The sequence below is a fragment of the Vulpes lagopus genome, chromosome 3, assembly GCF_018345385.1.
Source record: "Vulpes lagopus strain Blue_001 chromosome 3, ASM1834538v1, whole genome shotgun sequence".
Lineage (NCBI taxonomy): Eukaryota > Metazoa > Chordata > Mammalia > Carnivora > Canidae > Vulpes > Vulpes lagopus.
Window position 1 is genome coordinate 126,052,285 of NC_054826.1, and position 23,758 is coordinate 126,076,042.

The 23,758-nt window shown below is 60.0% G+C and overlaps 2 protein-coding genes across 4 annotated transcripts in view; one reads left to right on the forward strand and one right to left on the reverse strand.

Annotated features, from left to right (window-relative positions):
* The window catches only part of LOC121486149 (coronin-7), a 55,287-nt gene that overhangs the window by 19,683 nt on the left and 11,846 nt on the right, over positions 1-23,758 (forward strand). For all 3 annotated transcript variants that reach the window (XR_005986554.1, XM_041746907.1, XM_041746909.1), the window contains 3 exons: positions 768-818; positions 6,355-6,441; positions 6,911-6,993. Coding sequence is in view for 2 of the 3 variants with exons in the window: in XM_041746907.1 (XP_041602841.1) it covers positions 768-818; positions 6,355-6,441; positions 6,911-6,993 (221 nt within the window). In the remaining variant the exon portion in view is untranslated. The remainder of the gene's footprint in view (positions 1-767; positions 819-6,354; positions 6,442-6,910; positions 6,994-23,758) is intronic.
* VASN (vasorin) lies at positions 11,456-22,772 on the reverse strand. The gene is made up of 2 exons (XM_041746910.1): positions 22,405-22,772; positions 11,456-14,113 (listed from the first exon to the last, which is right to left on the reverse strand). The coding sequence occupies exon 2, from the start codon at positions 14,101-14,103 to the stop codon at positions 12,085-12,087; it is 2,019 nt and encodes a 672-aa protein (XP_041602844.1). The 5' UTR covers positions 14,104-14,113; positions 22,405-22,772; the 3' UTR covers positions 11,456-12,084.

The window sequence follows — 23,758 nt, forward strand, 5'->3', positions numbered from 1 at the left end:
GAAGCAGGCTCCCCACAGAGAACTCGATGTGTGACTCGATCCCCAGACCTTGGGATCACGACCTGAGCCAAAGGCAGAAACTCAACCACTGAGCCACCTAGATGCACCTCTCCCCAGTTCTTTATGCGTGTACATTTGTGCACATACACATTGATTATTCCACAAGAATAAAGTCCTTATTCAAGGTATGGGCATTTTATTTTGACATTATCTATCTTTTGATCTATTCCCATCTCCACCCTTAGGTGATCTGAGTCAGTAACATATGCTGAGTGATGGTTAGGATGTGTAAGCTTGCTGTCCTGGTTAGACACCAAGTTCTTTATGTGTAGAAATGACATCATCTTTTGTGCTCCTCTGGGCTGGGCTGAACACTGGGCTGGGCTGAACCAGCTGGCAGCCTAGAGTTTGGTTCTGAGCCTCAGTTTCTCTATCTGTGAAGGGCTCATGGTGATACCCACTACTTCATAAGGTGGTTGGAGAAATGGGGAGAGATCATGTGTGTAGCAGGCCTGGCACATAGTAGGTGTTTAGGAAATGTGAACACCTGTCACCAAGTTCTCTGTTGTGGGTGACTGGGGCAGGAAAGGGGGCCTGCCCCCTGCTGTGAAAAGGAACCAGGCTGGGGAGGGGTTCCCTGGTGTGTGATGCCAGCCCTGTGTACTAGGAGGCGGGGCCATCAGAGCCTACGGGTGGAGGAGACAAGCTGACCCCTAAGGATCCTGCCTGTCCTAAGTGCACTCTGTTTATTCCTCTCTCCTTTTTAGGACAAGCAGCTACGGATCTTTGACCCCAGAGCCAAGCCAGGGGCCTCCCAGGTGAGTTGTGTGGGCAGGGGCCCGAATTGAGGCCCTAATGGCTCCAGCAGGTGCAGGTGAGGGCAGGTTCCACCTCTTGGCAGAGATTCTGCTACACCCTATGTCCCTGGTCAAGACCGAGTAGGTGTGTAGGGTCACCTGGGAGTGGGCTTCTGCTGCCAGAAGCTCTTTCTGGGAAACATGTTTTGGGTCCTGGGAGGACCTGTCTTTGATCACAGGGTGGAGTGCAGACAGGCTGTCCACAGACTTTCAGTGGAGGCATCCTGTGGCTTTTGGAAGCTAATTCAAGATTCCACCTTCTGCTCCTTCTTTGAGACCCTCATCCCTCTACCCTTCGTGGCACAGTTGGCAGAGGCCAGCCTCAGAGGAGCCAAACGGACAGAGCCACCAACCCTGTACCTTTCCTGTCTCAAAGCCAGAGGGCCCCTCATTCTGTACCTGGGGTCTGTGGGATGCAGGCACTGAGCCTGTTTGGTTTGGGTCTCTGATGGTGCTTGGGGTGTATGGGCCTTCTGAGTGCTGAGTGGGTGGTGGGTTCTGGGTTCATGCTGTAGTCACTGAGCCAGTGGGGACTCATTCATTCGCTTGACAGCAAGTACCAGGCATATGGTGAAGGGCCTATCATCCGGGCTATGAGAGGCCAATTAGAGAGTTTTAAGCAGAAAGTGAGATGAGCAGATTGACATTTAAAATTTTTTTTTTCTAGAAGGTGAGGAGGCTTATTTCCTGAGGGAGGTAAAAATCAGAGTCCTGCTGCCAGTTCAGGGAAAGAGTTCTCCAGTGAAACCCAGGCCCATCACAGATATCCCGTCTCTAGGGCTTGTTCCCTACCTGGGGTCAGGGGTAATTCACCAGCCTAAATGTGATCAACAGTAGCTGTGTGGGTGTGGGGGGGCTTCCCTGCATACTTGTAGCATGCACATGTGTACACGCACACACAGGATCCCCTTCATGGAGTCCACAGCAATTTTTTGCCCAAGATAGACCAGTCACTTCTGTTTCTGACTGGCTGAAGACCCAAAGGAGGTCCTGTACTGACAGGTGAACCAAGCCAAATAGGAGGTTTTAGCCCACCCCCCATTCCACAGTGGCCATACTTCCCCAGGAGGTTGGCTTTTGGTCCCAGTTGGCTCTGTGGCTGGCAGTGGTAGCTGTCTGAGTCTCAGAGCAAGGTGGGTATGAGCAGTGAGCCTCCCTGGAGCTTTCTATGATTGACCTCCAAGCCTCTGCCCGGAAAGGAGGTCCCAGGTTGAAGGAGGGAGGCTGAGGCCGTCTACCTCCAGCTTCCTCAGGGTCCCAGGGCACTGTGCATGGTACCCCCATTCTTGCCTCCACTGGGCACTGTGTGGGGCCGGCTCCCCTGGCGTGAACATTTTCTTCCTTCCTTGCCTCCTCCTCCTTCGGCAGGCAGGGGGTGGGGGGGATCGTGATGGTGCCGAGGTGGAGACAGAGTGGCTGCCGTCCAAACTGTTCCAAGTTCCTAGAAGGGAGGGAGGATTTGGTTCTGGAGGGAGCCCCCCTGAATGGGGTTTCTGGGCCAAGGAGACCTGGGAAGAGCGTGGGTGGTTCCTACCCCCTCCCAGCTGCTGGGATGGTGCCTGTGCTCTGTGCTGGTGCACTGGTGCGGGGGCAGCAGGGGCTGGAATGCTGCCCTCCTCGTGGCCCTGCCCCCCACTTCCGCCCAGGGCATCTGGCCCACACCTGGCTTCTATTAGGAAAACCACTGTTGGCGGCCAGGGTCGGTGTGAGCTGAGGGGCCAGCTCGGGGGAGAGGCCTTCTGGGAGTGCCTTCTTTTGAGATCCTCCTTCCGCACTAGAGGGGGACGTTGTTGGAGGGGGGCCGGAGGGGCTGCATGCACTCCCTGTCCCAGGGCCTGTCACTAGAGCTTGGAAGCTGGGTGGAGGGCAGGGGGGCCTTGGGGAATCCTCCTTCTGCTGTCTTTCTTGGACCCTGCTCCACCTGAGCTTGAGTCACATCTCCTACTTTGTTTCTAGATTGCATTTATGACCATTTATTATGTCCTGAGCCCTTGGCACACACAGTCTTTTTCCATCCTCATGATTGTCCTGTAAAGTTGGCCCTTTGGTCATTCTGTCCCAGGGTCACAGCAGAGTGGCCCAGGCAGGCTCTGTGTGTTTGACTCCGAAGCCCCTTTGCCATCTGGATGGGGTTAGCCAATGCCTGAAGCCATGGGTGCACCAGGGAAGTAGCAACCTGCTGCTGCGGGGCATCCAGGGAGTGGTGAGGCTTCAGCACTGTCCTCCGTCCTCCTGGGCAGGAGGGGCCTGGGAGGAGCCCTCTGAGCTCTGGTGTGGGCTGGGAGACCTGTGTACTGGGTGTGTGTCAAGCAGGCTTGGGGGGCTGGCATCAGGAGCCCAGGACTGAGCCTGGCCGATGGGAGCAGTGGGTGGTGGGGGTCTTACACCAGAGAAGGTCCCCTCACCTGAGGAAGGAGCCCAGGAGCCCAGGGCTGCACCTCCAGCCACCCTATCCTGTACAGGAAGCATTGCCGTGGCAACAGGGGGGGATTTGGCAGGACCACAGCTGGAATGCTGGGTATGTGCCTGCTTCTGGTGCCCCTGAGCTGGGCAGCCAGCCCCTCCTGTTCTCTCCTTGGGGCCAGGTGTGGGGGAGACCTGAGGGAGCCAAGGGCCTTGTCCATGAGCACAGTGCCCTACTGCCTATTGGGATAGAGGCCACCCCTATGAGAGGGAAAGCCCAAGGCTTGGCCTGCAGGCTGGGGATGACCACCAGCGGTTTCCCCTTGAGCCTCCTGTGACAGTGTGGGACTTCAGGGTGGCCAGCTGCCCGAGTTCCAGCTGAACCTCCCCTCTGCTCTGGAGAATGAGAATTTGGGGATCTGGAGAGGGGACTCCTCCTCCCTAAGTCCCGGTAAGGTCAGGGAAGAAGAATTTGCCAGTTTTGAAAATGAAAATCAGTCTAGGGATCGGGGACAGAGGCAGGGGTGGGGTTGGTGCCCCCCCCCAGGGGCTTCCTGTGCCCCCTGGACGCCTAAGCCCACAGTGGGCATGCAGGCCTGGCGTAAGCTCCTTCCTCATCCCAGCGACCTTGGTGCCTTCGGTGTCCTGAGAGACCAGTGCCCTGCCCATCACCACCCTGTGGACAGCCTGGGTCCCCTGGTGTGAGCTCATCCAGGGACGGTTCTGGGGGTGCAGCTGGGACCTGGGACCCCTCTTGGTCCCGACTCTGCTGCCTTCTGCCCCCTGCTCTGTCTCCTCATCTCCCAGGCCCCTCTCACACAGACAGAACAGTCACTCAGCCCACAGGGAGGAGGCTCAGGGAGCAGACAGCTGTCTTGCTGGGTGACTTGAGGCCGGTGGCTGCTTCTGCCTGAGCCTCTGGTTTCCCTATGAAATAGGAAGATGGGGGGTACCTGGGGGGCCCAGTGGCTGAGCATCTGCCTTCGGCCCAGGGCTTGATCCTGGAGTCCTGGGATCGAGTCCCATGTCAGGCTCCCTGCATGGAGCCTGCTTCTTCCTCTGCCTGTGTCTCTGCCTCTCTCTCTGTGTCTCTCATAAATAAATAAAACCTTTAAAAAAAAAAGAAGAGAAGAAGGAAAATGGGAGACAGGCCAATCCTGTCCCCCACCTATGCCCTCCATCACAGCGCATGCACCTTGCAGGCTGAGGACGTCTCCTCTCCCTCGCCCCCTGCCCCCTGCCCCCTGCCACTGCGCCAGCCTCTGCTCTCCCAGGCCCCTACTCTGCACAGGCTCACACCTGCTGATCTTTCCTACCTTAGCTCAAGTCTCAAGTGTTACCGAAAATCTACTTCCCTCTATTATACTTTTATTGTACTTCATTGTCATGCTTTTTAAGAAAATGCATATTGGGTATTGAGCACTCACTGGTGTTAACACTTCCCGTAAGAGTCCTGCGAAGTAGGACCCATTACAGCGTTCTTTCTGCCAGTGAGGGAACAGGGTCGGTGGTATAGGTATAGGTGTAGGTATTCGTGCTGAGATGAGGCAGTTCATGGGAGGACAGGTGTCACCCACACTCCAGAGATTGTGCCTTTAACCTCCACTTTGCTCCTTCCTTGCACTTAAAATAACGTGTAGTGACATAGTTATTTCTGTTTGGTTCAGCTCTGTCTCCTAACTTGTACATTCAGTGAGTTGGGGGACCCTTTCTGTTTCCACCATGTCCCCAGTGCCTAGTGGAATATGCGGCTCAAACATTCATATTATGAAAGAGCAAATGAATGAGCAGCCCTGCTTCACCGAACTCCGTTAACATCCCCTGGAGAACCATCTGAGAACCCTCTGGCCGCACCGCCAGCTCCTAGCAGGGTGCTTGGCCTGGGGAAGCTTCACATGTCTGCTGAATGAATGAGTGATGCCCATTGCTCTGCCAGCCATCTGGTTTGCTGCAGACATGGGATATTTGCACACCAGTGTGAGGGAGGGCGCATGTGACACTTACCACTGACCCCGGGGTGTCAGGGCAAGGCTGACCTGGCCCTGGCCCCACAGCCCCTTGTGTGTGGAGAGGGGTGTGGGGCGCTGGTTCTCAGGCCCCAGCCCTTACTTCCTGTGCTGGCTGCTGAGTGAGGAAGGGAGCAGTGAGAAAAGCCCCTTGAACAACATGGGTCGTTCCAGGGTCTCCCACGCTGGGGTCCTCCTCTGCAGGCTGAGGAGGGGACGCTGGGCCAGCTCCTCCCAGGCTACCTCCCTCATTCATTCCCAAGGAGATCGTGGGAAGCTTGGAGGAAGCTGGCCACAGTTTGGGGTGAGCTATTTTTGGTAACAGGGTCTTTGGTCTCAGGCTCCAGGGGCCGAGGTGACTGGGAGGGAGCTGTTTGCATTTCCTCTGGCCCCCTCTCCTCCCCTCTGCCTGGGCCCTGGGGACGAGGCTGCCTGTGGTATGAACTTGCCTCTACTCCCTGGGCCCAGGAAGCCTTCCTGCTGGCCAAGCTCCAGCACTGCAGGAAGGCGAGGAGGGACACTTATCTGCCCTCTCTGGGGACTGTTCCCTAGAGCTTGGCACCAGGCCCTCTCCCCAGGCCCTGGCAGTCAGGAAGTAGCTGTGATGCTGGTAATCCGTTGATCTGCAGTAGGCTGGTCCCTCTCACATGTAGTGTCAGTTGGTCCATGGAAAGCCCTGGAAACGTGAGCCCCACTTGGAAGTGAGAAAAATGAGGGTCTCAGAGAGCATGGGGATTCCCCAGAGGCTGGAGATAGCTGCTGGCTGCTGAGCGTCTCCTCTAGGATACCGGCAAGGACAAGCATGTGCTACTGCCCTGAGCCCCAGTGCTGTAGCCGGGCAGCCGGACAGTCCCTTTTGGAGGAGGGAGACAGCCCAAGCTTGATGACCAGGTCAGCCCTCTGGGTGCAGAGCTGTCCTCAGCCCAGGTGAGGCTGGGGTCCATCCTGTAGGGTAGGAGGCCTCTTCTGTCCCCAGCTAGCCTCTGGAGGTCCCCATCCTGGCCCCTCCTGCCGTCTGGGGGGCTCTCAGGCAGGTGGCCCACCCCAGGAGGACCCAGTGGCTCAGTGCCATCTTTTGTCTCCTCTAGAGCACAGAGGCCCACAAGAATGGCAAGGATGGCCGGCTGGCGTGGATGGGAATCCAGGAGCACCTTGTGTCCACTGGATTCAACCAGGTAGGGCTCTTCCCAGATGGGTAGGGCACCCATACCAAGAGGGTAGGGATGAGGCCCACTGGGAGGTGGGGAAGGCCAGCCAGCTCTCTGCCTGTCCATATACGGCCCTGTGTTCAGCTGGGTCTCAGAGCCCCAGGGGACCTCCAGCTGCTGAAAACTGGCAGATTCCATTTGCAATAGCTAACCCTGACCCTGGGAACTGTGGTAGCCACTGCCCCCCCACCCCCCACCCAACCAGAGTCCATGGAGGGAACCGCCCCTTGTCCCTTGTCACCTAGGGGTTCTTAAAGGGGCAGGACAAGAAAACCCAAATTCTCCCTCCCTAGCATGACTCACCTCTCCCCCTCCCAGCTCTGCTTTGGGACAAGTGCCCTTGAACCAGGCTGTGTCCTCAGGCACTGGGTTTCCAGGGAGTCCAGGGGGCTGAGGGATGGCCCTCTCTGAGCCCCTTTTTGCTCCCTCCCTGCAGATGCGTGAGCGTGAAGTGAAGGTCTGGGACACCCGGCACTTCTCCAGCGCCCTTGCCTCCCTCACCCTGGACACCTCACCTGGGTAGGAGCAGCTGGCATGTTGGGGTGGGTTGGTGGAGAGGGTCAAGGGCCTAGATGATGTTTTGAGTCTATAATGGACACTCTTGGTGAGGGCCTCTGATGTGCTGTAGCAGGGCCACCTGTGGAGTGAAGGGCCCAGTCCACATAGAAGAGCCTCACCTGGCTCAGAGCTTGTCAGGGAGAGGCTGATCACCAAAGTGGTCAGGGGTGCTCGAGCTGGTCTCTGAGGCTTTGCAAAAGAAACCTGGTCCTGGCCCTACAGGAACCTCCATGGAGCTTTACCAGCAGAGGGTGGTGAGGCAGCTCTACATGAGTGGATGAGCCCACTGACCCCATCCCACACGGTCCCTAACAACAGTGGGCCCTTGGTCATGCAGGTTTTCAGCCTAAGGGCTCACCTTGGTGTGTTTTGGCATTTGGGGGAGGGACTGACCCTGCAGAGGCATGGGCAGGAAACGTGCGAATGTACTTGATTTTGCTGTGGCCATTTTGGTGGTGCTGGGGGTCAAAGAGACTGAAGCTTTGGTAGATAACAGGATGGGCATGGGTGACACAGGGTGGGGTGATGTGGGGACAGACAGGCTGGCAGGCTCGGAGGCAGGCCTTAGCATCACAGGCTCTATGAAACCTCCTCAGACCCAGCCACACTCCTGTCTCTGGTGGTTTGGGATGGGGTGGGGGTGGTTGTGCCCCATCAGCTGGGGACTATAGGTACACCTCATCTTTCCATCCATATGGGAGGGTTTGTGGTTGTGCCGTGGGGACTCACCAAGCCGGCTCTATGAAGGGGCCCTGGGCTTACTGTGGCTTAGGCACCAGAGGCTCTGAGCAATGATTCCCATATCACAGCTGAGCAAACAGGTGCAGATGAGTGGGGGACCAGCCTGGCTGGGGTATGAGGAGGTGGGGGCCTGTTTCCCTTTCAGAAGCCTCAGCCCTGCTCAGCGATGAGTCTTGGAGCAGCTTACTCGGACCTCCACATGATCCCCAGGCAGGGATCTGTGAAGGTCAGAGCTAGGAGAGGGTCCTGGTCCTTGGCTATCCATCAAGCCCCTTCCTCTTCCATTTCATGACTGGGGAAAGTGAGTCACAGAAGTATGACTTCTTGTCACAGAAGTGTGACTTCAGTCACAGTGACCTGTCCAAGCTCTGGGAGTAGCATAGACCATGCTTGGGGGTGGGGAAGTCTGACTGCCATAAGGACTCTTGCCAGAGCATGCCTCAGCTGAGAGCTCCCAGAGAAGGGGTAACAGTGTCAGTGAACCTGTGCTCCCATCCCCTTACAACCTAGAGAGAGGCTAGGGAGCTGGGGAGGCCCATTTTGCAGACGAGGATGGCAAAGCTGAATGAGATCCAGTGCGTCTGCTTACTCTGGGCCCTGGGGATTAGGAGGGGGGCACTCCCTGGGACCCCCTTTGCTGGAAGAGTAAGAGCTCCTAGGCCTGATGCTGCATTGGTACCTCCCCAGGCCAGACAACTCCTTCCCTACAGGGCTCCCTAGCAGAAGGAGGCAGCTGGCCCAGCCTGGAAAGGGGACCCAGGGCTAGCCATCCATTGCTCCTCCACCCACTACTTCCTGTCTTCCAGGCTCCACCCCTGACCCCTGATGGGTCTCCCCCCCCCTCCCCCCGCAGAGCAGCCCCTGCCTGTCCCCAGCTTGGCCCCTGGAGGAGTTAATGATGCCCAGACCCCACGGTGCCACTGGCCAAGGCTGACCCTGTAATTACAGCAGTTAAGAATAGCTTCGCAGGGCTAGCAGGGCCTGGAATTTCTCAAATCACTCCCAGATGGGTGGCCAGACCAGTGTCCCGCCCCTCCATCCTCCAGTCCTGGCCCCTGCCCTGCCAGGCCACACCCTTGGCAGAGGAGTGGGGACTCTCCAGCCCTCTGTAAAGCTGGTGGACCTAGGGAATGGTGGTGGATCCCCTGTCCCCTGAGGCTCCCTGGGGTGTCAGTCCGGCTGAGTGGACCAGAGATGAGAAGTGTAGAGGGTGTTGAATGTGGGGACAGCTGTGGGTTTCCACTGTGTTCCCTCAGTTTCTCCACTATTTTATGGATTTTCCATCTCAATTTGAGCAAAACAGCGAGTGTTCTTTTAAAGCTAGAGGGGGCCACGGGTCAGGCACAGGCCTCTCTCCCTGTCATCTCCCATAGAGAACCTAGGGCCCCACCCTCTCAAAGGCTTCTGTCACAGCTTCCACCTGTGTCCTCCCACCTTCTCATTCTCATCATTTGTGGGGTGCTCCTCACTAAGAGGAGACATGCCGTGGTTGGAGGAACAGGGCATCAGGGGCCTATCTGTAAACCCAGGTTCAGGCAGCAGGTCCAGCAGGTGTGCCAGGTGCTATACTGTGTACAAGGTGGAGGTGGGAGGGTAAGTGGTAGGGCCTGGCACTGAAGGACCAGCTCACGTTCTAGACAAGGAGGTGCACAAACACTCTCTCGGTGCGATGCTTCTGGGTGGGTAAATGATCAGCTGTACCTGTCGTAGAGGCTACAGGCAGCTGGGGACGTATCTCCTCTGGCAGCTGAGGCCAGAGAAGTTGATTGTCTGTGGAGGTCACCCCAGCAGCCAGTCCATGGAAGATAGAGGCTGGTGTTTGATCTCCACTGCTTCACACTGGGGAGCTTCTGCCCCTCACAGCGGCCCCACTGTCTCCTGGAGGCCCACATGGCTAGCAACCTTGTGCTGGGCCAGGGAGCGTGTGTTGACATCCTGTCCCTGCCTGCCTTGAGCTAGCTGCTGGCTCACCTCTCCTAGTCAGTGCTTGTCTTCTGTAGAGTGTTGGCTGGGCACTAACGGGAGCATGTATAGCCTGTGTGGATGGCACAGGGCCTGTGGCAGCAAGGTCCCAACAATCAGACTGGCATCTCCCCACATCCATCCCTGGACCCTGCTCTGGAACCATTGAGATTGCCCTGGGTAAGGATTTCATCTTGGCCTGGTCTCCCACTCTGCCCCTGGGCCTCCCTTCACCGCCCCTGTCCTTCTGGGGTGTCTGATGGGATATCCCGAATACCTTTTCTGGGAGGGCTGGAGTGAGTGTTTAGCCCCCTGTCTTTGGGTCCCGCCTCCCCACCCCACCCCCTGCCATCCCACTAAGCCAGGTTTGGCTTTGCAGTGAAAACATTTATTCAGCAGCCACGCTGTGTTCAGCAGCAGCCCACAGGCCCACAATGGCTCCTTTGACAGGGCTGCCGAGGGGGAGGGCAGGCCTTACCATAGCCGCTCCCCTAATGGGACCCAGGCTCACAGGAAATCCACCTGGGCCGCCGCTGCCTCAGGAAGAAGGGGCCCCACCCAGGCTCGCTGCCACCAACTTCTGCCCGCCACGACCCACCGCCCACCTCCTCCCTTCCTATGCCAGAACCCTCAGCAGCCGCTAATTGAATCCAGAGCCTCGCGTGGCTGGGCCTGACTCGGCGCTGACATCAACGCCCTGAGCCACAGGGCCTGCTCCCCAGGCCTGGCTGGGCTGCCTGCTTCCATCCAGGGTGAGGCAGGGAGGGGGCCCAGGGGCTATGACCCGTAGAAGGGACACGGGCATAGGGCCTTGGGGAGGCTGGCTCAGTGCTTGCAGCACCTCTCTGCAGCCCCAGGGCCCACTTTGCCTCCCGTCTCAGGGTCATGGGAGAAGGTGCTGTGAATCCATCCTTGTTCCCCTGCACCCAGCACCCAGTCCAGGCCAGAGCTCCACTCTGCATCCCTGGCCCTGCCCCCACACAGCCTGTGGCCTTCCTGGAAAACACTCCCACTTCCGGGGTTTCTGGAAAGCCTGGGCACATCCCAAGTACAGAGAGTAAAAGGGTATCACAGAGCCATCAGGCCTTCACAAACCAGGCTCAGACCTTTGGTCCTGTCCCTGGGGCACCTGCCCCTAACAGCCCCAGTGTGGCCCATCCTCCCCATTCACCAGACAGTTCCTGTCATTCAGGATCTGTGTTGCCCCTCCACCAAGACCTCTCTGTGCAGCTGGAGCAGGTGGCCAGGAGCAAGGTTTCCCAACCTGAGCCCATGCAGAAGGTCATCGGGACTGTGGGGAGGGCTGGGCTGTTTGCTCTCCCTGGCCCAGGACCAACTGTGGGGGCTGCAAAACACAGCTCTAGGGACCCCCTCCACAGAGGAAGGTAAAGGAGGGCACCCTGGGTACCCTCTTGGCCTTTATCTGCCTGAACCTTCCCCAGCTTCACAGGAGCACTACAGTTCTTGCTGGCAGACCACTGGGCCTGGGTAGGGTGAGGCTGGGCAGACAGTGCCCAGGGCAGGGTACCTGGAAGAGCCACCCTTCCTGGCATGGTCCTTAGCAGCAGCCCTCCCAAGCCCAAAGATTGCTGACCAGGACCTGGTGCCCATCGGGGAGAGGGTTCCTAGTCCCCACAAAGAGACCTATCTCTTTATGCTCGTCCTGCACCCCCACCTCTCCACCCAGCCCAGGTACCCTGGGCCACACCAGAGAAACACACACATTTTATCTTTTATTTTTCTTACAAAAGGCCTTCATATCATTGTTTGTCTTACAAAAACCAAAGTCCTTGTCTCTGAGTTTGAAAAACATTTTCCCAGAATAAATGGGAAAGAATCTCTTATAAATATGTTTTTAAAAACCAAAGCAAAACATGTTCCTAAAGCGTCTGTCTTTCCAGTTTCTTTTGTTCCTTTGCTCCTTGGGGCCGGGGCTGACCTACATGCCCCATCCCCAGTCCCACTCTCCCTCTGCCGTCTTTCTGGGGGCTTCCTTCACTGGCCCCCAGAGTCTCCTTGGGATGGGGGCCCGGCAGCCCTGGGCCTGTGTTACCAGCACACGGCAGGGCCCGCCCCACCCTTCCCCAGAGGCTGTACTCGGCAGAGGACAGGGCAGACGCCATCCTCATAGGCACTCAGGCTCGGGGCACCTTAGAGGTGGCCACCTGGGTCCTAGGATCTCATAGATGAGGAAATGGAGGGGTGGGGTCTTGCTGTGGTCACACAGCCCCTACCTTGATGTGTCCTCTTTGTAGGGATCTGAGAACTTCCTTGGTCTGGCAGCAGGAGGGCGCTGGTGGGTCGCCAGCCTGGCTGAGGGCCCAGCCTAGCAGCGTGTTGCTCCCCGGGTTAGATGTAGGGCTTGGTGGGGAGGGGCCCTTGGGGACCGGGCCCTGGGTAGCCCATGAGTGGCACCTCACACTCAGGCCCGCTGGGTGCAACCTCCCCACCACCCTCAGTCGCCTTGGGGCCTGGCTCCAAGGGGGCCTTCACTCCTTCCAGCTCCAGGGGCCCAGTCCCGGGCCCCACCTGTCCTTTGCCGTGAGCTATGGCTGCTGCTGCCCGCCCCCGCCGCACGCAGTAGGCCGCCCCCACAGCAGCCAGTGTGGCCAGGAGCACGGCAGCCAGGGCAGGTGCAATGAGCAGCGGCAGGTTGCCCTCTCGCGCCTGTGTGACCGGGGCGTGGTTGGAGCGGATGGCTGGTGGTGTGCGGGCCTCCCCACAGGCCTCTTCGCCCTCGGGCACCCGCCCGACCCCGAGAGGCCTGACACAGATGGAATAGGTGGCATTGGGCCGCAGCTGGGTGACCGTGTACTCAGCAAGTGAAGCGGGCAGGCGCAGCGTCACCGGCCGCTTGTCGGGCCCTGACAGGTTGCGGTAAGTGAGGCGGAGGCTTCTGAGCTGCACGCTGCCGCCCTGCAGGTAGCGCTGCAGCACCACGCGCAGGGAGGTGGGGCTCGCCGGCTCGATGCCCAGGGGCAGGGGCGGGGGCGGTTCCAGGGTGCCCGGGGCTGGGCTGGGCTGGGGCCCCTGCCTCACCCGGCTCTCGCAGTAGAGGCCCACGAAGAGCTCAGGGCACAGGCACTCCAGGTGGCCCTGCACCCCCAGGTGACAGGTGCCCCCGTTGAGGCAAATGGACGCGGGGCAATCCTGGGGCCAGAGGGGAGGCCCCACAGTGGGCGGGGCGGCAGGGGGCAGGCTGGGGGCCTCAGTGGCCGGCTCTGTGGGGGTGAGCCAGGTGGGAGCTGGACTAGAAGGTGAGAACGTGGGTCCCTGTACCGCGGGCTTCGTGGTGGGCGCTGTGGCCGTGGTGGTGGTGGCCGGGCAGCCAAAGTCAGCATATTCGAGGTCGAGGAGCAGGCGGCCAGCGTTCTTGGGTGGGAAGTGGCAGCGTGTCTCCTCTGGGCTGGCCAGCGCCACGCGGCTCTCCCGTACCCAAGGCCCAAACCAGCTTAGGGGACACACACAGTTGAAGGGGTTGCGGGCGGCTGCCAGGAGCCGCAGGCGGGGGAAGAGGCCCGAGAGCTCATGCGGGAGGGCCTGAAGGCTCAGGTTGCTCAGGTCCAGCTCCTGCAGGGCCACCAGGCCGGCCAGGCCCTCAGGCCGCAGCTGGGCAATGCGGGTGTTGCCAGCCAGCCGCAGGCGCGTCAGGCCCCGCAGGCCCTGGATGGCAGGCGGCACGCGCTCCAGCTGGTTGTCAGACACGTCCAGGTCGTGGAGGTTGCGTAAGCGGCTGAAAAGCCCTTCGTCCAGCCGCCGCAGCCCCAGGCCAGCCAGCCGCAGCGCCTCCACGTTGGCAGTGTCCAGGGTGCCAGGCTCCAGGGCCGGCAGGCTGTTGTGGCTGAGGTCAAGCAGCAGCAGGCGCGGCAGGTGCAGCGGGGGCAGGGCCCGCAGTTCATTGTCCTGCAGCTTGAGCTCCAGGAGGCAGTCAAGCGTGTCAAAGGCTCCAGGCTGGATGTGGCGGATGCGGTTCTTGCCCAGGTAGAGGCGCTCCAGGCGCCGCAGGCCACGGAAGGTCTCGTTGGTGATCTCGCGAAGCCTGTTGGCAGTCAGGTCCAGGTTGCTGAGGTTGGCGAGTGGCTGGAAGACCCCGCCGGGCAGGCTGGCAATTTGGTTCTGCGACAGGTCCAGGAGCTGCAGCCCCAGCAGGCTGGCAAAGCTGCCCGCGTCCAGTGTGGTGATGCCGTTCTCGAAGATGTACAGGCCTGCCGTGTCGGGTGGCACGTCACGGGGCACCGAGGTACCCTGACGGGCAGTGCAGAAGACCGTCTGTGGCTGGTTGCACTGGCAGCCAGATGGGCAGCCCTGTACCCTGGGTTCTAGGGCCAGCAGCAGCAGCACCAGGGACAGGGGGATTCTGGAGCACATCTTCTGGTTCCTGGGAGCATAGGAGAGAGAGGGAGAGAGAGAGACAGAGAGAGACAGGAGACCATGAGTCAGGGGCCCAGGGGACAGCCACGCCAGGAAGGACCAAGAAGGGAATTCCCAGCCCCCTTCACTCCCTATCCCCAAATCCAACAGCGCACAGTAGTTATGAGTCAGGTCCCCAGTGCCCTGGCCCCATTCCTGCCCAGCCCCACCAGCTCCCTCACTGAGTGACTTGGAGCAGTCACGTGACTTCGTTATGCTATCAGTTGCTACTTCCTGCGCTGTCACCAGGGTTCAGTGGGCTGATGCATGCAGAGAGGCCGGCCCCAAACGCTCAGTGACCACAAAAGCTCCTGTCTCCTAAACCCCAGCCCTCTCACCTCTGAGGCTCAGAGAGAACACGTGGTCAGAACGCATCAGGCTCTGTGCCTTCCCTTCAAGTGTCGTCCCCCCCCCCCCAAATCTCTCCTGAGGTAGACAGGCAAGGAGGGAGCACCACGGGTCCTAGAGCAGCCCCTCCCTGCAGCATCTGGGAGAGAAGGGGCTGGCAGCCAGCGCGTAAGCAGAGAAGCTGACTGCCCCGTGCCGCTGGCCCCTGCTGCCACGCTTTGTGTCCTCCAAGTGAGGAGGAGACCACAGCGGGAAGACTTCACATGGAAACTATGGGATCGGTGTTTTTCCACTTGTGAAGTCAGACCTGCCCAGTACGGGAGCTGAGGGCCCTACAGGATGTGGCCAGGGGGAATGTTCCTGAGGGGGGTAGAGGAGGGCCTGAGCCATTGGCAGATGTCCCCATGTGGGTGAGGACAGGGAGGCAGGGAACCCTGGTCTTCAGATCCCCCATCTCTGAGGTGTGAATGACAGATCTAGATGTGGGAGTCCTGGTCTCTCTGGGCTCACCCAGGGGACAGGTCAAGGGACACTGGTTGCGGGGTGGTCCCTGAAGCATTGCCAGGCCTGGAAACGTCCTGCAGACTGATTCATCTGCCATTTCTTGGGGTCCACTCTGGCCTGACCACTGGGAATAAGGAGCGGCAGCTCTTCCTCCATGCTGGCACACCGAGCATTTATAGCCCCCTCATGTGGTCATGTGGTACCCCCCCCCGCCCCCCAGCAGCCAGGGCAGGTGGAAACTATTCTCATTGCTCCTAGATGACAGAAGCAGGAGAGGGGGGATCGGGGGAGCTTTAGGAGGTGTAGTGACTTGCTGCCGTCCCACTGCCAGGAAATCTGAGCTGGAGCCTAGGTCCTTAACCACGTCCAGGTGCAGCTGGGCCTGCAGCCTGTGATGGTCCTGCCTGCTGCTGTGGGGGTGGCTCCCTCAGCTGCTCTGGGCTCCAGCCTGTAGCTGGAACTGCTCAAGATAGAAGGGGGCCACAGCGTGGGCCCCCCTTCACTCAGGCTTCTAGGGGAGCTCAGGGGCCACAACTCTTTGGGCCCCTGGCATCCCCAGGAGGCCGGCACCCCTCCTCTCCAGGCGCTTTCTGCTCACACAAGGGCCTTTTGTGCTGGGGCTCAGCCTCCCCCTTCCCCCACCCTACCAGCCATCAGGCCACAGCAGGTAACAGGGCCCCCTCAACTGAGCCTGTGTTCTGCCCCAGTGCCATCCGCCGGGCTCCTCCCCCCAGGAACACAGGCTCCTGCAGAGTGAGTCAGAGGGGGGCCAGGTGGTCCCAGGCCAGACTAGACAAGTCCCTGGGGAGACCGGCTCTAGGTAAAGGCCTGTGACCCAGGTCGCGCCTGCCTAGGCCCCACTCGCCTGCAGGGTCCCCTCTGCCAGAGAAGTGGGACTGTCAGCCTCTGCCCCTCGCTAGCTAACACTGATGACCGCCTTTCAGAGGCCAGCCGGGGAGGCCTTCCCTGACCCCTCGCTGGTGCCCCTTCCCCTGCTCTCTAGCCTTCTGTCTATACCGTTCCCTCTCTGGGGGGAGGCCCTGTCTGCTCTCGTGTGTCCCAGAGTATGCTTAGCTCATCTTTGCCGAGTGAATGGTGGGGCAGGGCCTTGTACTGAACCGCAGATGAAGCTAGGAGCAGAACCTGGAAGGCCTTGTGCACCCCTGGCCCTGCCGGCACCATCCCAAGGGGGCTGCGTGCACCACACCCGGCCTCCTCCCCCAAGTGGACCCACTCCACCCTCAGTGACTCAGAAGGCAGCGGGTGTGGCCTGGCCTCCAGATGTGGGCTGTGAGCGACCCCCACCCCCTATGTCCACGTGTGGGGTGAGCCGCCTCCCCCTGAATCAGCCCTCCCAGCGGGGCGGGCAGGGTCACGAAGGGAGCAGCCAGGCTCCGGGGTGGGAGGGGACCCTACACGTGGCCACCCCTGCGGCTTCGGCTCCCCCTGGGCTATGTATAAGGTCATGGTTAAGAGCTCATACTCCAGTCAGGCAGCCTGGGCTATAGACAGCAGCTTTCTCTCAGAGCCTTGCTTTCTTCACTACTTTGGCGTTTCAGAGTTGACACCTCCTAGGACTGGGAGCGCTTAAACACTGAACAGCCTGGTTTGGCTCTTGGGGGCCTCGCATGTGTGCCGGAGGGTATTCCCCCACTGTGCATCAAGTAGGGGCATCAGTTTCGTTCCATAATCTGCTGGCCCTTGAATCCAGAAAGTCATCATGGGGGAGCTGTGGGTCCATCTAACCACAGAGTGGCAATCTGGCTGAGTTGGTGGGGAGCAGGGGCTGGGTCAGAACTGGCATCCTGGGCTAGGGAGACCGCAGCAGGCAGCAGCTAACCTGCTTCCCACCCGCAAGGGTGCAGGGGTGAGCACCTGTGCCTGCTGCACCCACCCAGCAAGGAGTTGGCAGTGGGGCTTTGGAAGATGGGTGCTGGGTGCCAGCAGCTCTGGGGGCTTTGCCAGGAGCCCTGCCAGGGGCCCTCGTGGCACCAAATGATCACAGAGCCCCCAGAAGGGACCTAGCAGGTGAAGGCTGGCCGTGGAGGTGGTGGGCAGCAGGGCAACAGAAGACAGAGGCCTGAGTTCGAGCCCAAGTTTGGTCCCTCAATAGCTTCCCCATCCCCTTTCAGCTCTGGGCCTCAGTTTCTCACCAGCCCTGCCTCCGTCCCTGGAGTTGTTCTGAACACCTAGGGTTATAGTTCTTTGTTCTGTCTGTTTTTAACTGGGGAAGTTCTTTTACCAAGTTCTGGGAGCAATCCCGCCAGTCTGGGCTCATTCTGGTGTATGTGCGCACGTGTGTGTGCATGCGTGCATGTGTGCAGGAGCACGCATCCACCCGCATTGGTGGTGGGGTGTCTCATGGGAGGTCATGGCTGCCCTGGCCATCGCAATTCCAGCAGCCTTGAAGGACGAGGGGCCTGGGCTTTGATATCTGATCTGCTGACCCAAAGCAGGGACCTTTCTCTGTGCAAAGGGTGTGGAGAGACTTCTGGAGGCAGCCTGGCGTGGGGGATGGTGGGAGCAAGAGGGCAAAGGACCCAGGTCCTTGCTCTTCCATCTGGACTCTGCAGCCTCACTTTGGCCTGGCTCCACCATGATGTGGTGGGAAGAGGCAGGACACAGAGGCCCAGGCTCTTGCTGCTGGCCCTGATGCCCTCCAGGGGACACTTGCTAGGATGGGGCTTTAAGGTCCCACTGCCTGCCATCCCAGCCTGGCTGCATGACAGTCTGGCCGTGTTCCTTCACCTCAGTTCCCGTCTGTGAAGGGCCTGGGGGGGAACAGGGGGTATCCTGGTTATCCTGCCTGATTGTCAGGGCTGTTTAGTTTGTACTTGGAGTGCATGCTAAGTGGTCAGTAAACATTAGCTACTGAAGGCGTTACCCATAAAACCTGAGCCCTGCCTTCTACGCATATGGGGTCAGGATGCCATGGTATGGGCAGGGCTCCATGCCACTTGCAGCACAGACAGAGGCCCTCTGGGCAGAGTGAGCCCTCTCTGTAGGGGTTGCCCTCCATCCTCCATCCTTCAGTGTGGGAGAGTGGGAGCTGGAGAGAGCAGCCTGGGGAGAGGGGCATATTTAGTTCTGGAAGAGGGTGGGGTAGTGAGCTCTCCTCTGGCCAGCCCCCCTGCCGTCTGACCTGGGAGCAGAGGGGGCAGGGCTCTACAAGGAAGGACATGCTCCTCGGCTCTCAGGGGGACATCTGGAGGCACCCACTCACACGCAGGCTCTGGCTTAGGCAGGTAGTAGCGAGTGGCCAGAACCCAGGAGTTCGGGTGACGGCATCTGACCTGTGGCTGCGTATCTCCCAGCTCCTGGGGAAAGCCACAGCCTGGCTGGTGGGGGATAGGGTTGGACAGACAGACAGACAAGGCCAGCACAGCCCTGTCCTGAGCCAGACACCGCGGAGTGGGTGCAGGGGTCAGGTGCTGCAGGGTCTGACCGTGAGGCTCTGGGCCTCCGGCTCCCAGTGTCCCCCTCCGCCCCCCCGGGGCTAAGCACCTCAGCCAGGCCTGGCAGCAGCCCAGCCCAGGAGTCTGCCAACCCCCCAGTCAGGCGGGGACCATGCCGGCGGCCAGGATGGCTGGCTCCGGTTTCGCTGACGTGTCTGAGGAGGCTCAGAGCCTAGCCTAGGTCCGCCCATCTCCCCATCCTCGGGGCACAGCAGAGTGGGGGGGTCAGGGTCTCTGTCTTATGCCCTCGGGGGAAGGGGCCAAGGTGAGGGTGGGGGCTGTAGTCTTACCCCGTGATGAAGCCAGGAGTCCCTACTGGTCTTGACTTCTCTGCCTTATTACAGATGAGGCCCAAGACACCACTTCATGACCTCATCCAGTCCCCTTCCTTTTCTGGGTCTGTCTCCCACCTGTAACCCCAGGGGTTTCTCAACTCCTGCCACACATCAGAATCACCTGGGAAGCTTTAGAAAGTTCCCGGTGCCCTCCTGCCTCCTTGCCAATTAAGTAAGAATTTCTGGGGTAAGGCCCAGATAGAGTGGTATTTTGGAGAAGCTCTTGGGGTGAGTCTCCCCAACAGGGCTCAGACCCTGGGGCAGAGGCAGGCACAGTCTGGATATCAGCCTTGTCTCCTGGTCCAGGGAGGGATCTGGATCCCCAGCAGGTCTGGCTGGCTGGCAATGCTGGGCCACTCCTCTCCACTGCCCCCACTCCTTCTGGCCCCAAATGGGTGCCTTCTATGGCACCATGGGTGACTTAGCAGCCACCAGACCTGTCAGCCCAGGGCCGGGAGACCAGTGACTAAAGCCATTCTGCTCAAGTGGCCCCTCAGGGCTGCAACATATATCATCTCAGTCTAGAGAGGTGCCACTCTATTGGTAGAGGACACCTGCTGCCCGGGAGCTATTTGGTGGCTGCAGCCCAACTAGAAATGCCACCAGATGCCACCATCTGCACGTGTGCCGGTATGATGCCACAGGGGCTGGGCTCAGATGCTGGGCCTCCTGGCTGGCCTGTCCCCACCCAGGGCCAGGCATCCATCAAGTAAGGCCCTAACCTGCAATTAACCCTAGATTTGCCAGAGGAGGACCTTAGTCACCAAGGGAGGCCACCAGCCCAAGCCAGTTGGGCCCAGGTTGTCTGAGTCCTAGGCAGGGACTGAACAGGAAGTGGCTCCAGAGGTGTCTTTGCCCTTCTCAGCCTTGCCACGTCCGGGGTTCTTGGGTCTCCCTGGGGTCTGTGAGCTGATTGGGGAGCCATGACCCGGCTCCCCCATCTGGGTCTTTCAATTCTTACTGCTGCCCATCCAGGCCCAGGGCCAGTAGGGGCCCCAATGACCGCCTGAGCCCCAGCCCCTTCTCAGTGCAAGCCCTCCCTCTTCTCCCTCTTTAATTAAATCTCTCAGGCAGCCGCAGAGGAATGTCAGAGCCTTATTGCATTCCCCCGGAGGAGACTGGCTGGGGGGACCATCCCCAACCTGGGGAACTGGCCCTTCGCCGGCCACTACCCCCAAAAACCAAGGTGGCTCAAGGGATCTTGCTTCAGCCTCCTCATACCCGGGCGGCTGGAATGAGGAAAAGTGGGGGAGGCCCGAGGGCCTGGCCAGCCAGGCGGCCCAGCCAGCAGAGGGAAAGCAATCCGGCTGACTCTGGAATGTGGAAACCGATAAAAGGAAGAAGGCTGAGCCCCTGTCCGCCTGCGGTGCACTCAGACTCCTGCAGCACCCCTGCCCGCCCCCAAACATAACCCTGTTCCAGTCACGCGCGCGTAGACACATGCCCACGCCAGACACACGCCCACTGGGCTGTGCTCTCACTCACACACACACACACACACACACACACACACACACACACACACACCCTCCCCCTTCTCCAAGAACTCTTGCAAATTCCACAGCAGTGAGGGGAGCTGGTTTTCTTGGCAGCACAGAGCCTTGGGCTCCCTGGCTCAGGGAGGGACTCTAAGGGGAACTGAGGGGGGCTCCAGGAGGGGTCACTAACCGGACTAGGGGGTACTGCTGCCCTTCCCAAGAGTCCAGGGCCTGTAGATGATTAGGGATGCTTCTGTGGGACAGGCTCACCCAGCCTTCTTTCTGGTGACCAAGGGGGTGCTGGCTGGCTTTCTGAGGTGGGAGCTGCCTCCTGGGACCAGCTGAGACCCTACTTTCCTTTTCCCAGGAGCTGCACAGCTCAGGGGTGGGGTCCACTTGTAAGACCCCGTGAGGACTCAACCATCTTTATTTGGGACTTGTTCCAGCTCCCCCAGGGCAGTAGTAGGGATGTCAGGAATGGGAGCCTGAAATAGTGGACCCATCTCCTTCCTAGGGCCTCTCCCTGCCTGCCCTAAGAGGCTTCCTTGGGAGAGCACAGGTCTGGGCAATGTCTGAGGGGCTTCACTTCAGCGCCCCACTTTCCAGAGCCTGGAGAAAGTGGTGCCGTCCCAGCAAACAGCCTGGGACACCAGTCCCCCACCAGCTGCATCTGACTCTCTGGACCCACAGGTCCCCGGGTAGCTGTTTGAGTCTGCAGCTGGGGGAGGTGGGGACAGGCAGTGCCCAGGCCCCTAGTCTGGCACGTGTGTGCTCATCCTCCCTCCCTGGGCCAGATAATGGTCTGGAGGGAATCCAGCTGGGCTGCTCATTACCAGAGCCCTCTTCCTGCCTCTGACACTCTGTTTACAGAAGCTCCGGGGGCTGATTCCCCTGGGAGAAGACAGCCAACTCAGGGGACTGCTCTCCCATCCCCCTACACGCCTGCCTTATCCCTGCTGGGCCTTGCCAACAGCTGGGCCCATACTGGACTTCACCGCCCTCTGGGCCCGCTCAAATGGACCTCACTTGGAGGGCGCCCACCCAGTTACTCTTCTATGCCCCCAACACCCAAAGTGCAGCCTAGCAGGAAAGAAATAGATTTAGTACAGCTTCCCAGCCCCATGAGCTCTTAGCCTGGAGAGGAGGGCTCTGGGTCCTGGTGCCTCTTCCAGAACCTCACCTGTCCTAGGTATAAAAGGCAAGCAGGGGGACGCTGGGACCCTCAGGGCCTTTTCCTCCTTCCTACCTTGTAGACTCACCCCTGGGCCCCAGCAGGAGAGGCAGTCAGTGACCCTGGTGTGGTAATCTTTAACGAATGGGGGCAAAGCAGAATGGTTGGCACCGAGCGCCTGGCCTGCCAGTGACCACAGGGGACCTCAGCAGCCCTCAGGCCCCAGAGCTGCCAGCCCAGGGACACAAAGGACTAAGCTGGCTCCAGGCCATTGGGTTCACAGCCCAAGCAAAGCCGTGTCCCTGGCACAGGCCGAGATGGGGCACCCTAATATCTGGAAAATGAAGGGCCCCAGCCAGCCAAGGTCTGTCCCCTGCCCCTCCCATGGAGCATCAAATACCTCCTAGCCACCCCTACTCCTCCCCAAGGCTGCATGCTGTTGCGCCCCCCCCCCCCCCACTGTCCTAAGCGATAAGGGCCCTGAATACTCCCAGGCGGCCAGTCTGCACAGATCTGGACAGGGGCACTGAGGGTTCCAGGCCCAGAACCAGACTGTCCCACTCCAGGAGGTAAAAGTAACCCAAGACTATGGCTTGGCTGTCCCCTCAAAGGGGTTTGATTCATAAAACTGGTCGTGCCGGAGGGCCCAGCCGTGGGAGGAGGAAGCGAGGGAGGGGGTGTTTATTTTGTCTGCTCGCAGCCCTGCCGGCTACCGGCCGGTGAGCCTTACACGCGCGCGGCCGTGGGGCTGCCCGGGACCGCAGGAGGAGGGGGCGGGAGCGGGTCGAGCACGGGCAGGGGTGCAGGAGGCCCCCCCGCCCTGGGGCCCCGTGGGCCCGGGTGACCGCGCGGGGCTGGGGGTCGCGTGTCCGTGCTGGGGGTGCATGTGCGCGCGGCGGGGGGGTCCGCGCGCGGGATCGGTGGCCGCACAGCCCGCCCCGCGGCGCCCCGGCCCGGCAGACACTCACCGGGCGGCGGCGGCGGCGGCGGCGGCGGCGGCGGGAGCCGGGGAGGGGGGGTGGGCGGGCCGGCGGCCCGGAGGAGTCCTGGGTTCCGGGGTCCCGAGGTGGTCGGGTCCGCGTCTCCCCGCCCCGGGCTTGGGCTGCGGAGTCTGCCCGCGGGAGGCGGGTAGCGCTTTAAGGGCCGGGGGCGGGGCCTCGGGCGGGGGCGGGGCCTCCGGAGACCCGCCTCCTCGCTCCGCCAAGGGTCCTGTCGCGGGTGCGCGAGGCTCGCGGCTCCGCCTCGGGCCCGCGGGGGGTAGGCGGGGGGCCGCGCGCCCGGCTGCTCTGCCAGCGCTTTGCCGTGTGACCCTGGGCAGGTCCCTGTTTTTTGTAAAAGAAAGAGAATATCGACGCCAAGAGTCCCAAGCCCACATACCTATGACACACCAGGCAGGCGGACCCCTTGGGTTACGGACACCTGGAGAGGTGGGGATGGGTGGGTAGGGAAACTGGGGGTCAGTCAGTGTAAGGGCTCAGCCCCTGTGACCTGCCCCAGTCTGCCAGAGTTTGAGGTTTTTCAAGAGAAACTGGAAATCTGGGGGGTTTTTTTAGGTGAAATCTCTCAATGTGTTATTGTTGGTAGCTAATCCCAATTTCAAAAACTTTTGGGCAGGCCACACAGAGTCCTCCGAGAGCCTCCTAAATACAATCTCTAATGCCAAATCTGAGTTCTGGGGTCCTTTTAGCAATGAGGGCCTTCAGGGAGGTGAGTATTCCTGGACCACCCTCTCCACATTTTAGGTGAAAGGATTGAGACACAGGAAGGGGAAGTGACCTGAGTGCTGGAGTGGGTGGGGTCTGGGTGTTGCTGAAGGTGGCCCTTGGGGGAGGGGGGTTGGGAGGCAGTGCCAGGGGGTAGACTAGTCCAGAAAAATCCCTTGCCTTGGAATATTCTAGGAAAATGCTCTGCCCTCCTCCATGTTTGTGGTCAGAGTGATGGGTCAGAGCCTTTAGGGACCTGTTCAACTCCCCCTTTCAGAGGGCCTTGGGATACCTGCTGTCCCCTCCAGCCAGACTGCACTACATGCTTTTCTTGGTATATGTAGATGTGGGGCATGGCTTGTGAACCTCTGCTCTTGGGCCAGTGCTGGCTCTCGGGTGTATTTCATTTGGCTTGTCTGGGACTTTTTAAAACTTTGAAGCCATTGAAAAATCCGGTGGTTTCACATTAAAACGGGACTTCCCAGCTTGCCTTGAATAGGAACTCTGGGCAAGGGCTGAGTGGTAGCTGCCCCCTCTGATGGAGGCCCCGGGCTCACTGGCTGCCCCAGTCCCCACCACTCCCAGGTGTCTCCCAACAGGCTACTTTACTCACTCACAT